The sequence below is a fragment of the Geotrypetes seraphini genome, chromosome 13, assembly GCF_902459505.1.
Source record: "Geotrypetes seraphini chromosome 13, aGeoSer1.1, whole genome shotgun sequence".
Taxonomy (NCBI): Eukaryota; Metazoa; Chordata; class Amphibia; order Gymnophiona; family Dermophiidae; genus Geotrypetes; species Geotrypetes seraphini.
The window spans coordinates 21,002,930-21,017,873 of record NC_047096.1 but is presented as its reverse complement, the minus strand read 5'-3'; the positions used below and the strand labels follow the sequence as shown (position 1 = coordinate 21,017,873).

The 14,944-nt window shown below is 42.7% G+C and overlaps 1 protein-coding gene across 2 annotated transcripts; it reads left to right on the top strand.

Annotated features, from left to right (window-relative positions):
• The first annotated feature begins 196 nt into the window (after positions 1-196).
• On the top strand, positions 197-14,737 carry CCDC153 (coiled-coil domain containing 153). Of its 2 annotated transcripts, XM_033917735.1 has the most exons (7): positions 197-386; positions 503-572; positions 8,747-8,812; positions 11,513-11,632; positions 12,525-12,617; positions 13,123-13,253; positions 14,388-14,737. In XM_033917735.1, the coding sequence occupies exons 1-7, from the start codon at positions 345-347 to the stop codon at positions 14,514-14,516; spliced, it is 651 nt and encodes a 216-aa protein (XP_033773626.1). In that variant the 5' UTR covers positions 197-344; the 3' UTR covers positions 14,517-14,737. The 2 variants fall into 2 exon arrangements, with proteins under 2 accessions (XP_033773626.1, XP_033773627.1); XM_033917736.1 differs by lacking the exon at positions 11,513-11,632.
• The last annotated feature ends 207 nt before the right edge of the window (positions 14,738-14,944 follow it).

The following is a 14,944-nucleotide window of genomic DNA, read 5'->3' as shown; positions in this document are numbered from 1 at the left end:
TGGGCGTGGCTCCCCGCTTGCACGGTCCAAGATGTTTATAAGTAAAGCGCAGAGGGAGCGCTTCGACCGTGCTCTGCCCACACGCGGTCGGGGGAGCGTGCGAGCTAGAGCAGATCAAGCGCCGTTCAGAATGCTAGCGCCGCGAGATAAATGGCTGTGTCCCGAGCGAAACGAGCGTACCGCAGGCTTCTCTCGTTTCCATAGTACCTGCAGTATCCCAGCAACGCGAGCGTCCCGCCCTCCATTGGTCGTTCATCAATTGGTTGGTAGACACCAGCCCCACAGGGTTCTGCTTCTTGATTGGTTGTGCAGCTTTTTGCCTGCTGCTTGGGGCTTCTTTGTACATGAGTGCATGCTGCGGGATACGTAGTTGCCCCGCTGTGAAGGTGAGTAATGCTGTGTGTTCTGTGGTGATTTCTAATAGGAAAACCCGGCTTGGCTCTGCCAGCGTTCTTACAAATTACTTCACTCCACTTTTCAGCTGGTTTTCTTTTTGTTGCAGGATCAAAAGATGCCCCCGAAAAAGAAAGATAAAGGGAATAAAAAGGGAAAACAGAAAAAGAATGGAGCAGGTGAGTTTGAGTGGCACCTAAAGCCGGCACTGAAGCCAAGAATGTATCGCATATGTACAGGAATAGTCCAAGGGTACTAAGTGCCTTAGGTGAATCTCAGCTTTGCACCTTAACTTTTGTACCCCTTGGCTCCCCACCTGGATGTTGATAATTAAATTGACAGTATTTAAATATTTTTGGAAATCATACTTTTAAATATTAAATTTTATTTTATTCTGTATATTTAATCCATACTAGATATGCATCAGACAAGCAACTTGGGGTAAATTAGAATTTGTATGGCGGAAAAAATGTACATAATAATCTGTTCACTCAGCACTCTCCTTTCATCCAGTAAGTCAATTCAGTATGGAAGATGTGAAAAGAGGGAAACAAAGGACTAGAAGGTGAGAGAAGGGAAGAAAGAGGGATAGCTGTCAAGTGATATCAAGAGAAAACTAATGAAGAAAAATAGTGGCAGATGTACAGAGAAAAAGGCCCGGGGACAGTGAAGGCGATGATGGTCCCCTTGTTAACCTCGATTTAGTGATATCACTAAAGCACTGGTTAAAAGGTCTGAGCACTTCACTTTAATTTAAGAAATATTTGTGAGTAAAGTTGAAAATTCAACCAGAGCTGTTAGAATAATAGCAGCAGAGAAAAAGGAAGACAGGAGAACAAAGAAGAAATTAAAATGAGACCCTGGGGGGAAAAAAAGAAAACGAGAAAAGTCAAAAGGAGAGGCTGGGACCAAGTGAATTTGTAAAATAAAATGCCCAGACAACAAATGTAGAATAGATTTATTTTCAGTAAAGGGACTGAAGTATGTCAGCTTTTGAAATGTGCAACCATGATAACGTTGTTTTACACAGAATAGAAGGAAATACCTTTCTGTTGCTACATTGCATTTGGACTTCTCGGAGTTCTTGTTTTGAGCTAGTTGTTGCTTACTCTCCATTTGATATTCTGTATTCAGCAGTGATAATGTGAGGTGTTTTACTAGTGTTTAATTTCTGTGACTTGTTCTGCTGGTTGTTTATTTGCTTTTAGCAGAAAGAATATTGGTTTTCTATAGTGCTGTTTGGTCTGTCTGTTTCCTGTTGAAATTTGTCATTGATATTATGTTGGACAGGCAAAGGGCCAAGTTGAGAGAGCCTCAGTGGTTATTGGGCTCCAGAACCTTGGGGTGGAGCAGCATCAAAGCTGGTGTTTTCAGCTAATAGCACATGGAATGAGACAGTATTAGAAGGAATTGCACCCCTCTGCTTTTCAGGTGTTCCAAGATCAAATACTTGCTGATGCAATACTGACATATTGTTCAAATGAAAGGGAGACTGTTGGAAGTCAGAGTGGGTTTGGCAGAAAGTAGTTGATGATGCCTCCAGGTTAGTGTAGCATGATAAGACTTAAGATGATGATAAGAGAAGAAGCATACTGCTGAAAATTAATTACAGAGAGTTACAATGGCCCTAGAGAACGGTTACAAATTGTGAAAAGAGTATCCTGTACACCAGAGAAACAATTAGGTAGGAGGCTATGGGTGGAGAATTTTGCTCCTTAAATAGAAAGTAATTACACAGCAAGGAAATATTCAGGGATCCCAAGTGACCATGGTTGAATATGTTAAGGTGGGGAGGAGGATGAAGGGAATTACAGTAGCTGACTGTTTTGAGGCAACATTTTCATTTGTCTCGCTCAAGGCAGTCATGCAATTGATTCAGAAATATGCTAAGGGGTCATTTTGTCTAGCCGATCTTTGCCCAGGCAGATTGTTGAGAGTAATGTATCTCTGGGTTAATTGTGTCCATAAATTGTTCTCTGCAAGAAGAATGTTTTCCTCTTAGCTAGGACAAGTGGTGTTTGGCTCCTTTACTGAAGGGGGACAAAAGAGATAATGTACAACACGTCAATTATCATCTGGTAGCACTTTTTTTCACTTATTGCCAAAACTGGAGAAACAGCTATGGCTACTGGATACCACTTATTGGCCTTCTGTAGTCTATACAGTACAAAAACACCAATGACTTCATCAGTGACAGAAAAACGAGGTCTGTTAGAGAGGATGGACATCTGGTTTGCGTTGTGTTGTTAGATTTATTGCAGCATTTGATCTAGTACATCATAATTTCTTGCTCTCTTGATCGAGTTCTGTAGGGGGTGGCTTTATGGTATAGAGTCAGTTTGTTGAATTCCTAAAAAAGATCAGTTGACAAGAGTAGCGCTTTGATTCATGTGGCTTCCCCTATTTTTATTTGAGTTCTTTAGGGAAGGTTCTTTATTTTTCCCGTGGTGAGTATAGTACGAGAAACCTATGATTACACAAGTACATTCTTTTAACATTTACAATGTTGAATGAAATGGAGTGATTTGAATGTTAAACCCAGAAAGACTAAGATCTTGTGAGTGGGAAGTCAAAATTGTCTAAATAATAATGAGGGGAAGAGTCAAGAAGGCGGCTGGACCTTGACGGCGTTTAGCTCTCCAGCTTGAAATTCTACCTCAAAAGATGTTGTGATGAGTTTTTTTTTACAGCAGATGATTCTACAGGCACTGGATCACATCGCTACTAACTCCCAGACTAGGGTTTTGCTGTGAAGCTAATGAGGAGCTTCCAACTCCATGGGACACGATGTTTCCTTAAACACACAACCCTCCCAGCTAATTTCCCTCCATGCTCAGCAGAATCAAGAGAATTGGCGCCAATCCTGGGGAATTCAAGGAAGTTGGACCAGAACTGGGCCTTACCCTTGAGGGAGCTGGTTGAAATTGGGAACATCAAAGAAGCTGGAAAAGTATCTTCTGAAGCAGTGGTGATGCTGGAAACGCTTTTTAGGGCAATTAAAAAGCTGGATGGGACAGTAGAAAAGACTGCACTCATAAGTAAAGTGGATTTAATCTCATTGAATGTGGATAAAGTAGGTCAAGACTGCTTGCATAAGATTTCTCAAGTACAAACTGAGACAATTAATTTAAACAAGACTGTTTCAGCAGTAATTAAAGATCTAAAGTTTATTACAAGGATTGAGGCCAACAGCATGTCAGATTTTAAGAGAAAATGGGATATTCATGTGGGATCTATAGGGGAGTAAAAGTCAGGGAGTGGGTCATTGGTATGGGCAGACTCGATGGGCTATGGCCCTTTTCTGCCGTCAATTTCTATGTTTCTATATTTGGAGAACTTTAACAGACAGTTAAATTTGAGAGTCCCCTATGAACATGTTAAAAACATTTCTCCGGAGATTGGATAATTCTAGGTCTAATAGATGCTGACACTGTCATCTAGAAATAGGAACACTGAATCACTTACTGTTTTATTGCCCTATGATACTGAGTTTTTGGAAGTCAATTTGGGGACATATTAATAATATGTTAGTGTGAGATCCCTTTGACTTATGAGGTAGTGATTTGTGGAACTGCGTTGCATGTAAAGGATCCCTTAGATAAATATAAAATGTGACTTCTTAATTATGACGAGAACAGCTGTACAGTTGATTAAGTGCAACTGGAAAAATTGGGATCATCTTAACTATGTTCTGGTGGACAAATTTATGTTTACTGTATAAATATGAAAAAACAAATGCTGATTTGTCAGGGAACACAAAAATTTTTAAATTAATTTGGGGCCCATTGATGTCTTTTGTAGAATTATTGTATTTTTAATTTAGTTTGATATAATAATTGCACATCTGGAGGGGGAGGTATATGTTTTAGATGATCTTCTGTTTTAAGTTTTGTTTTTTTCTGGAAGGATGGGATGGGGGATTTTTGTTAAGGGTTGATGAATTGTTTCTGAATGTTTAAGTGCTTAATTCTCAGATTTGTGACAAGTATGTTATATTGCACTTTTGTAAGAACTGAAAATTTATTAAAGAATAAATTAAAAACAAAAAACATTTATTCAGGAAAACTTGAAATTCCCTATAGATGTTATTCCTCCTATTAATAAAGCATACTACTTGTCGCTTAGTAATCAGAAGAATAACACAGGGGACCAGCGTAACTTTAGACTGTTTTGGGACTCAAGATCTGCTACGGCAACGAGATAAAGATTTGCAAGATATTGCAGCTATTTTGGAAGGTTCTCTTTCTGATGTACTGGAATGTGCAATCTTGATTGTTAACTTTGTCTTTGAACAAGATCTAAGTGCCATTGTGAGGTTGCACTTTAAGAACAGTAGAATGGTTTTCTGTGGGCAGCAGATTTGATTATACCATGATGTGACAAAATCAACTCAGGAAAGAAGAAAAAAACTTTTCAGTTATGAGAGAAGAAACTAGGAAATTGGGTACTACGTTTTTATGGGCATACCCTTGTAAGCGCATTAAACTAAAGATATGTTTTCTTTCTTTTTTGGGTCTTGGAAAGCTAATCAGTGGTGGTGTATAAGATATAGCCGAATGAATAATGTGTAGGATTTGTCTGTTTAGGCCTTTTCTTCTATAGGTTTTGCTAGTAAATATCCATTTATTGTGGTCTGAAGAACTTGTATTTCCTGAATGTATTTTCCTTTTGATTAGATACCTTTGGGGTTTTTTTTCTTGGAAAAGAAGTCCTGTGTTTCTTGAGCAAGTGAATTAGGGCTCATTTTTACTGTGGGCCAGCAAGGTAAATGCTCTGATCATCGAATTCCTATGAGTTTAGGAGCATTTACCTTGCCAGTGCCGCAATAAGAAGCAACCGATCAGATTTGACAACCCTATCCACAAAATGGCTCACTGTGTGGTTTTTCCTTGTGGTCCTATATTCTCTGATTCTGGCATGTAAATGAGGTCATTAATATTAAAACCAGTCATCCGATCGATGCCTTAACCTTGCATGCCTACTCCTTCCTGCTGCCGCAGACCTCCCCTGCATTGATGCCCCCTACAAGGACCCTCCCCCCCCCGAACCATCCCCTCCCCTTCCCCCAAAATCGGCGGGAGGGATGCCCATACCCTCCTGCCACTACGAACCAACCCCCCATGTATTGACCCTCTCCCCCTGCCATGACCCCTGAACTGACCCTTCCCCTTCCTAAAAGAAAAAAAAATTGGCAGGAGGTATGCCCATTCCCTCCTGCCACCGGATGCCCCCCTGAAACCCCCTCCCCCAAAACCTCTCCTGTACCTCAAAAATAGATGACAGTAGGAAAGATGCCTAGTAACTTCTGCTCACAGGCCCACAACTCCAAAATGGCAGGGGATTGGATGCATGGGGGAGGGGCCTAAGTCCCTGACTGGCTCAGATGCCTAAGGCCCCTCCCCTGTTCTTGCAGGAGGGGTGTCAGGGTGGGGGGGGAGGTTCGCTGTGGCAGGACAGAGTGGGCACTCCTCCTGCCGGTTTGTTGGTCATTTGTCACTGGAGGGGGCTGGGGGGCTTTTTTATTTGGCAGATATTGTGCTTGTGTAACACAGGCACATCTGTGCCCTTTTTTAAAAAAAAAAAGCTTCAACAGCTGAGTAGCAGGAGGCTGTTTTAGGGCTTCCCCTACTACTCAGCTGTTTGGGCATCCCCAAACCAGCTCTGCGCATGTGTCAAAGTCGCTCTTACAGCAACTGATCAGACGGGATTACCATTTACCTCCGTAGAAATCATTTACATGGAAACTTGTTAGAACATCAGTCACTGTTCTAGAGTTGGCCAAAAAGTCGGCCAACAGCGACTCACACGGTCTTAACGGCCATGTTTGTGCATCTAGCCCTCAGACTCTGTTTCCTGTGAATAGTTGATACCCACAGGGGAGAGGTTCAGGGGTGTAAAGCTGCAGAGAGCCTCAGGACATATGCTCACATTTAAAAGCGGCAACAGAAAGGAGAGTTTATCATTTTAGCATCTGTCATATGCCTACAACATGAATAGAAAGAAATGTGGCAGAATCATCCAGTGTCAATGCTATTTACTACTTTGCAAAAGACCTGGGTTTATTTTCCAGCTCAAGTCTTTTGGCTTCCCCTGATCAGTTGCTTTGCTGGTGAAGGGCAGAGGGGAAGAGAGATTTTAAAGACTACATAACAAGAACCCTGTGAGGGAAGAAGTCATGGTACAACAGTGACATCTAGTGGCTGAATTTATTACTCACTGAAGCTTCAGTGCATGATCTGAAGAACTCTTATTCTGAGTGAGCTGTAAACTAGAGAATGACATGGGGACAAACTTTTCTCTGTCCCCATCCCCGCGAACTCAGTCCTCGTCCCACCCCTGTAAACTTGTTCCCCGTCTCTGTCCCATCCCCACAAACAGTCTGATCCCATCCGCACAAGCTTCAAATAGTTATGATTTTATATTGAAATTATTTTATTAAGTTATAAAAAAAAGAAACTATTCTGTACAATGTCATTTTATAAATCACAAATAATACTAAACAAGGGTCAACAAAACCCCTGCCTCCCCTCTCCCTCAAAAATATCCCCTTCACTATTAAGAAAACTGAAGAAGCCAAATTATGATGCTACATAGAAAATTCAAGTTAACAGAATACTTCAGTCACACATGGCAGGAATAGTGTTAGGGGATTGCAACTAGGGCAACTGCCCCCTGGCCAGAGATAACCCTAAGCCAGCTGGAAGCTAAAGAAGCACGACCTGGGCTTTGCGGTCTCCAGTTATATCTAACACCAGCTCTGGCAGGATACATATTTCAAATCTGCTATCCTAATCACAAAATAGAATATAAAATTATTTTTTCTACCTTCTGTTGTCTGGTCATTTTATTCTTCAAATTACATTGGTCTTGGGCTGTGGTTTGTTTCCTTCTGTACACTCTTATCTCACTCACCAGGATCTTTCCCATGCTCACCATCCTTCTGACATCTCTGTATGTTTTTTCCCTATGTTCAGCATCTCCCTTTTCTGTCTCTTATACTTTTGCCCTTTCCTCTCTATGTCCAGTCCTCTGTGTCCCTCTGCCCCCCCCCTGCTAAGTCCCAACATCTCTCTTCTGCGTTCCTCTTCTCCAACATGTCTAGCCATCTTCCCTCTGTGTCCTTATACCCTCCTATGTCTGGCATTGCCCCACTGACTGTGTCCATATAGCACCTCCATACAGCATTCCCCTTTGTGTCCCTATGCTCCTATCCATTTCCACCATCTTCCCTCTTTTCAGATATCTCCCTGTGTCCAGCTTCTCCCCTTTTACACCCTTACACCAATGTGACTCTTGCTCTCTATTTCCTCCTTCACTCTTCCCCTCTATTGTGTTAACTATTTCATTCCCTTCATCCATTTTGGTTCAGCATCTCTCTTTCCCTTCCCTTCTCTCTCCTCCTCCCTGTACATCCAGCACCTCTCTCCCTTCCCTCAGCACTTCTTCCATGGCTTGAACACCTAGCTTACCCTTCCCTCCAGTTCCCCTGTGATCAGTACCTCTTTCCCTTCCCTCAACACTCCCCAAGGATCCAGCACCTCTCTCCTTTCCCTCTAACCCCCCTCCCATGGGCCAAACATCTCTCTTCCTTCTCTCTAGCTCTAGCTCTGAGCTGCGGGTTTGGTCCTCTCCCTTCCCTCCAGCTCCCAGCTGCAGGTCTGGCACCTCTACCTTCCCTTCCGCTCCAGTTCCCACTCCACATAGATCCAGCACCTCTTTTCCTTCTCTCCAGCTCACCCCCACCCCCCATGGATCCAACACCTCTCTCAGAACCAGCACCATCCTTCACTTCAGCTCCAGCTCTGAAGCTAGCCAGCATCCACCCCCCTTGCAAATACAGCAATAGCAGAGTAGCAACCCCCCCCCCCCCACACACACACACACACACAGGTCAGCATCTCCTCCCCAGCTCCCCTCGTGCCTAGGTTACCAGAAGCCACAATGAAAAATCTTCAGAGGCCTTCAAAGTTAACATCAAAGAGGGTCTCATCAGCAGAAGGAATGCCTTGAAAGCAGGCCTCTGAAGATTTTTTATTATGGCGCGACTTGAGTGGAGCTAGGGGGGAGTTGCTGACCTTTGGGGAGGGGGGAGGTTGTCGCTGCTGCTATCACTATACCTGAGTCTGACCTTGGCGCAACTTTTTTTTTTTGCCGCTGGAATAAGGCTTTTTACCACTCTGCAGGGCAGTAGAAGGTCTTGATCCCATTCCCACTGTAAGCCAGCAGCAATTTTTCACGTTCTTGCTAACCATGGTTTGCTGTGGTTTTCCACGGGAAACCATTCTTGTGTCATTCTCTAAGCTGCTGAATTCCTTTCAGCTTTCAGTATTCTCCCTCCTTTCTTTGTATATAGAACATGACATGGAAGAAAAGTTTCGGAAGACGGTACTAGAGGTGGAGGTGCTTCGAGATCAATTGGGTGAGAAAACGAAAGACTTTTTCCTTGCAAGGGAGAATGAACTGTGTCCTTGATCACTTTGATACCTACCTTCCTTGTGTTTGCTGCTAGGGGAGAAGATTTGGCCAGTGTGAATACAGTAGAATGCATTTGCAGCTTTAACATTTTCCTTACTAGGCCAGTGCTAAGAGCTGCATGTTTCACTATTTCTGCCAGGCCAGGGCTTTGGATGGTCATTCCAGCCTTGGTACTGAAACAAAACCATTTCTAGTAAACTTGCCTGAATTATCTGATCTACTATTAGGAGCTTGTTATGTTAGTATAGATTATTCCAGTACTGAAAACTATATTAAAGAAATTCAGTAAGTGTTCTAAAGGACATCTTTAACTTTCCTAAGATTTTAACCCCGTATTGTCAGATATTTTGTTCTCTCATGAGGAACTGAGATATGTACTCTTGAGTGGCCCAAGAAATGAAATGTACTCACCATTTCTACACTTTAATGGAGATACACATGCCTACTTCTTTCAGATTACTAGTTCAAGCATTAATTTTATCTATTCTCGACTATTGCAGTATAATCTATTTGGGAGCTTATAAAACCGTTTTAGGAAGATTAAAGCTAATTCAAAATACAGCTGTCCGTTTAATTTTCAGATTAAAAAACAGGAACATGTCAGCCCTTACTACCGTCAGCTGTACTGGTTGCCAGTGGAAGCAAGAATACTTTTTAAATTTGCTTGTATTTGCTATAAGATGTTATTTGGATTAGCTCCGCTATATCTCCTCTCTCATTTCGAATGGTACCGTTCAACTATGCCTACTCGGCGTACTGGTTTATTGACTTTTCCTAATCCCAAAAATTGCCGTAATAAAAAATATTTTGATCGATCTTTGGCTTATCAAGCAGGTAGAGTTCAAGTATGGTTAGACGACCTGGTCAACAATCTGCATCTTATTGCACCTTTAGAAAATTGGTGAAGACCTAATTGTTCAAAAAATTTGTTACTTGATTGATAACTATGTTATAGTTTCTTATTGTATTTTTCACTATTGAAAGATTGCAGTTCTTTACTGAGTGCTTTGTCCAGTCCTCTTTATTCTGTGAACCGCCTAGAACTTTTTGGGTGTTGGCGGTATAGTTTCAGGTTTATTTAAAATTTCTTATACCGCCTAATCAAACCTTCTAGGCGGTGTACAAAAAGGTTAACACCATCTATTAACTAGAATACAGTTTAAAAACACACAACAGCACTAGGGAAAATACTAACTTTAAAAGACTAAAAAAATATAGAAAAATAAAGTTATTATTATTAAAGAATACACAAAGCATTTTAATGACAGCTATAGATTTGACCCCCTGGACTCTATATTGTTAACGTCAGTAATAAATCTCAAAGGGAAGCCTCAGCCCCACCACTCCACCGCAAAGCCACTTTTCAAATTGCGGGAAGCTTTATGTGGTGCCTCATTTGCTTGCAGTTAGAATATAAATGTCTGCCTATATGGTTATTTCTGTCATTGTTATATATCTCTCACCTCGATATTTAAAGATCTTTCTCTCACAGATTTTGGAGTCTGATGACAACAGCGACCTCGGGGGACCCTTGATACAGCAAAACATGTCGGGTCAGACTCCTAGGTTTTGGCTGTGATATAAGCTAAATACAAATACACTATTTAAGCACTTTATATTTATATATATTTATTAGAGGAAATGCTATTATGCAACAAAAAGATTTGTAGATAAATTTCATTACATAAAAAGCAGAGCAAGGAAAAGTTTATTATCAATAAGGTGACAGCCAATGATGAGGCGTGGCGTAAAGCTTCCCGCAATTTGAAAAGTGGCTTTGCGGTGGAGTGGTGGGGCTGAGGCTTCCCTTTGAAATTTATTACTGACGTTAACAATATAGAGTCCAGGAGGTAAACGCTTATATGAGATAGTACTGGACTTTAAGGAACATTCTAACTTATGCCACAGTTTGTTTGAGCTATAGATTTGAGGCAGCTTTTAAGGCTCCTTTTACTAAGGTGCGCTAGCGTTTTTAGCACACGCACAAGATTAGCGTGCGCTAGTCGAAAAATTACCACCTGCTTAAAAGGAGGCGGTAGCGGCTAGCGCGTGTGGCATTTTAGCTTGCGCTAAAACCGCTAGCGTGCCTTTGTAAAAGGAGCCCTTGGTGTATTATTCCTCAAATGAACTGTGGATTTGGCACAGTGTGAAATTCCTATGATTTAAATGAACTTTATACCATGCCTGATGCTGGAAGCAGGGAATCACTTTTCCCCATAAATTGTACACCAGGGATTATTAATTTCCAGCACATGTGCTGCATATCCCCCCCCCCCCCCCCCTTTCCCAAAATGCTGGGATAATCTTCTGGAGGTGGATTATCTTTGGGCCCCAAGATTTTGTCAGGAGAAACTCCACCCAAGACCAGTACCAGCGTTTACTTGCATTTTTCTTGGCATATTGCCATAAAGTATCGCAGACCCTTCCTGTATACCACTTGTTATCGCTTAAACAGTGTCAACGGATATACACAGCACTGTACAAAAACACATTGGACAGTCTTTGCTCTGTTAACCTCTGTTGATGACACACAAACAAGGAACCTGGATTAAAATTAACAAGGTTTGGTGGAATTCAATGAGCAAAGGGACTCTTTGGCACAAAGCTGCCCCCCAAAAATCAAAGTCTATGACTTGTCTTTCAGCTCTGCGCAGGGATGCTGCGAGACAAGCTCAAGCCAAGGGTGCAGAACTGAAGGAGAGACTGCTGTTGCTGGAGCAGAAGCTACAGCAAGAGCGTCATGATAAGGAAGACATTTACGCAGGTACAGGAGAGGAAAGATGTTTAAAAAAACAGGTACAGAGAGAGAAGTGAAGAGAGGAGTAAAATACATTTAGGCTGGCTTAAAGAGATGAGACAATAGGAGATACTTAAGGGGAAATTCTAAAACTGGTGCCTGACCAATGCCTAAGTTTTGAAAAACACTGTTACAAACAGCAAAAATCAACAGGGTTGGAGTACCTACCAGCGCCTAAATAAAGGGTGCCAGAATCACATCTTCATAGGCGCTTTAGGTTGCTGAACCATCAAAGTAGGCGTGGCCAAAACCGGAACTGGCGTTAAGCGACCTAAAGCGCCTAGATAGGCCTACATTTCTGGCACCTATCTTTGCCGGGGGATCTTGACAGTAGTCTACAGCCTTCCATCAGCTGATCATGGCAGAGGAATCCCCGATCAGTTGAGCTGGCAGGACTCCCCCAAAACCAGTGTCTTAGGCCCCTCCTAGTGCATCCCAGAGTGCATAGTAAAGAGGCATAAAGGCCCTGATTGGCCCAGGCACCTAAGGCCCATAGGATAGGTGCCAGAAATGTAGGCCAGGTTTTTCTGGGCCTGCATTTCTGGCGCCAGTCTTTGCGTGAATCGCGCCTACCTAGGTGCTTGAGGTGCAATTCTCTAATCGGCGCTGTCGCGTGATTGACACGCGATCAGTGGGGCTGCTTTTTAAGGTGGCTGCCGATATGGATACCGGTTAGAAAATCCGGGGGTTACTGTCCATCTCTTATCCTCATGTCTGTCTGTATAAGACACATTTTAACTCATGCAGAATAGAAGTATTTGCAGTATATTAGGCGTATGATAGAGTATCTTTGTTATGCAGGCTCTGTAGTAGAGTTGCATATTTCTCTTGTTTTTTGCTGTTTCATCTTATTCCCCAGAGATGATACGGAAGTACAAAGAGTTGCAGCAGGAGAGTGAAATGCGTACACAGGATCTTGAAGTAGCGGTGAAGAAGCTGCAAGAGGAACTGGGTGAGTCCAGAGCCTGCTGGAGCTAAATGTCTTTGCATAGTCACTTACACATGTGAAGAGGCAGCCCCTGTCAGCATTTAGATTGTAGCAAAGTCTGGAAGCATTGGTGAGATGTATGGAGAGAGATGGAGAAAGACGGGGCAAAGAATAGTGAAGAGAAATACTAAAATCTTACCAATGGAAGACAGTACACAAGCTTTAATGCACAGGACACAGACTAGATTGATCAAAGTGGCAAGAAAGACAAATAAATAAATGAATGTTTGAAGATTATAGAATCCAGTCATTCAGATCAATGAAATTCAAGGGCCCTAACTGCCTTGAAGAGCCTCAGTTGGAAGAAGTCTTTCAACAGACTGCATTTCATCCAGTTCTTTGTCAATGCTGTCTCACTCCCCACCTTGCCTCCTACATTACTCATGCTCTTTCTGCATCTGTCTTATTGCCTTCACTTGCTCTATTCCTCTTGCCCTCCACTCTTCACTTCTTCTTGTTATTGCCACAGGGAATTGCCATCAGGAGATGCAGCAGCTGCACAAAAAGAATCAACAAATCACGCTGGAAAAAAACCAAGCCTTTGCAGAGCTGCAGAGGACAAGGGAGAGAGTGGAGGCAGACTGTGAGAAAATCCTGCACGTGAGGAACTTGTGCCACAGCAGTGCATATACTGCTCTTCTCTCATCTTTTCCCCTTGTCGCTGCATGCTTCCCATTCTCTACCCACCCTACCTCTTTACATTTATTTATTTTAAAATGTCTATTCCGCTTAAAACCTATGAGGAATCCATGGGACTGCAGCCCCTGCCTTGGTCCTGTCCCCCTCTCATCCTTGATGGAAGCCACGTGTACCGATCCTGGGTGAAAGCTCAGCGCTCATCACTCATCTATTCCTTATCTCTCCTAATCCATTGCCCTGCTCTTTGCATAACCAGAATGGGGTCGTGCACAGCTAGCAAATTCCTAGGGCTGCATAGTGCTATCCACGGTTTGTGGTTCCCATCATTTGTTATTTACACTGGAAGTCTCTGACTGCTTTGGGCTTCCAGCACAGTCAAAGCCAGCCTTTGTTGGGGAAAATTGTGTTAAGAAGCCTTCATTTATACATAGCTAAGGATTAATCTCCATTATAACCCTATTTACCTCTTTGCTTACAAAGCCCACTGTTCGCTCTAGACTAGGGGTGTCAAAGTCCCTCCTGGAGGGCTGCAATCCAGTCGAGTTTTCAGGATTTCCCCAATGAATATGCATGAGATCTATTAGCATACAATGAAAGCAGTGCATGCAAATAGATCTCATGCATATTCATTGGGGAAATCCTAAAAACCCGACTGGATTGCGGCCCTCGAGGAGGGACTTTGGGGTCCCCTGCTCAGGGTATATACATATGCATCAAGGACCCCTGACCCTGAGTCTAGTTACTCTATATCAGGGGTGTCTTTTGCCTGTGTCTGCAAAAGACACAGGCAGGTCAGGTTTTCAGGATATCTACAATGAATATGTATGAGATAAATTTTCAACTCAAGGAGGCAGTGCATGCAAATCCATCTCGTGGATATCCTGAAAACCTGACCTGCCTGTGGCTTTCGAGGACCAGAATTGCCTACCCCTGCTCTATATCATTGCTGTGTGAGGGTTTCTGCACATGTTGTCTCCATGGCATGTGGAGCCCCATCCAGCCCAAGGGGCTGGTCAGCTTTGGCAATTAACTCTCTTGCATGGCAGCATAAAGCAGCTTGTGTTAATGGCAGAATGTACCCTTGCTTGCTTTTAGGTCACTTTAGATAATCTTCTCTCCAAACTCAACGCTGCCAAACTGGGCTGGACAGCACAAGCCATTTCAATTCACAGTGGCTACAAACAAAGACTGTTGGAGTGTGGACTCAACCCACTGGACATCTGACAGGCCTCCATGTACTGGTTCCATCAACAGCTGCCTGGGGCATGACAGGATTAACAAGTTGGGATCTCCTCTATATGGCTGACTTCTAATAGTGTTTTACATTAGATTCTTTGCAGGCTGTGAGGTACATATAGAGTATGTGCCCATCCTTAAGCATAGTGGAAACAAGTGGAATTGTCCAATAAGAAAAGGTGCACAAAATAAAAGTGAATTTCAACTCATCTGGTTAATCTGGTTATTCTTTATTCTTCCAAAAATACTCGACCCGACATGTACATGTTTCGGCCCTACGGCCTGCGTCAGGAGTCTTGGAGATCTTTGGGTATATATAACCACGAGTATGGACCACTTTAGAATACCGTTTGTCAGAACGCCGTCGTGTCGTTACTTGCCCCCCATCCTTAAGCAAGCAGGAGGAAATCCTGGGC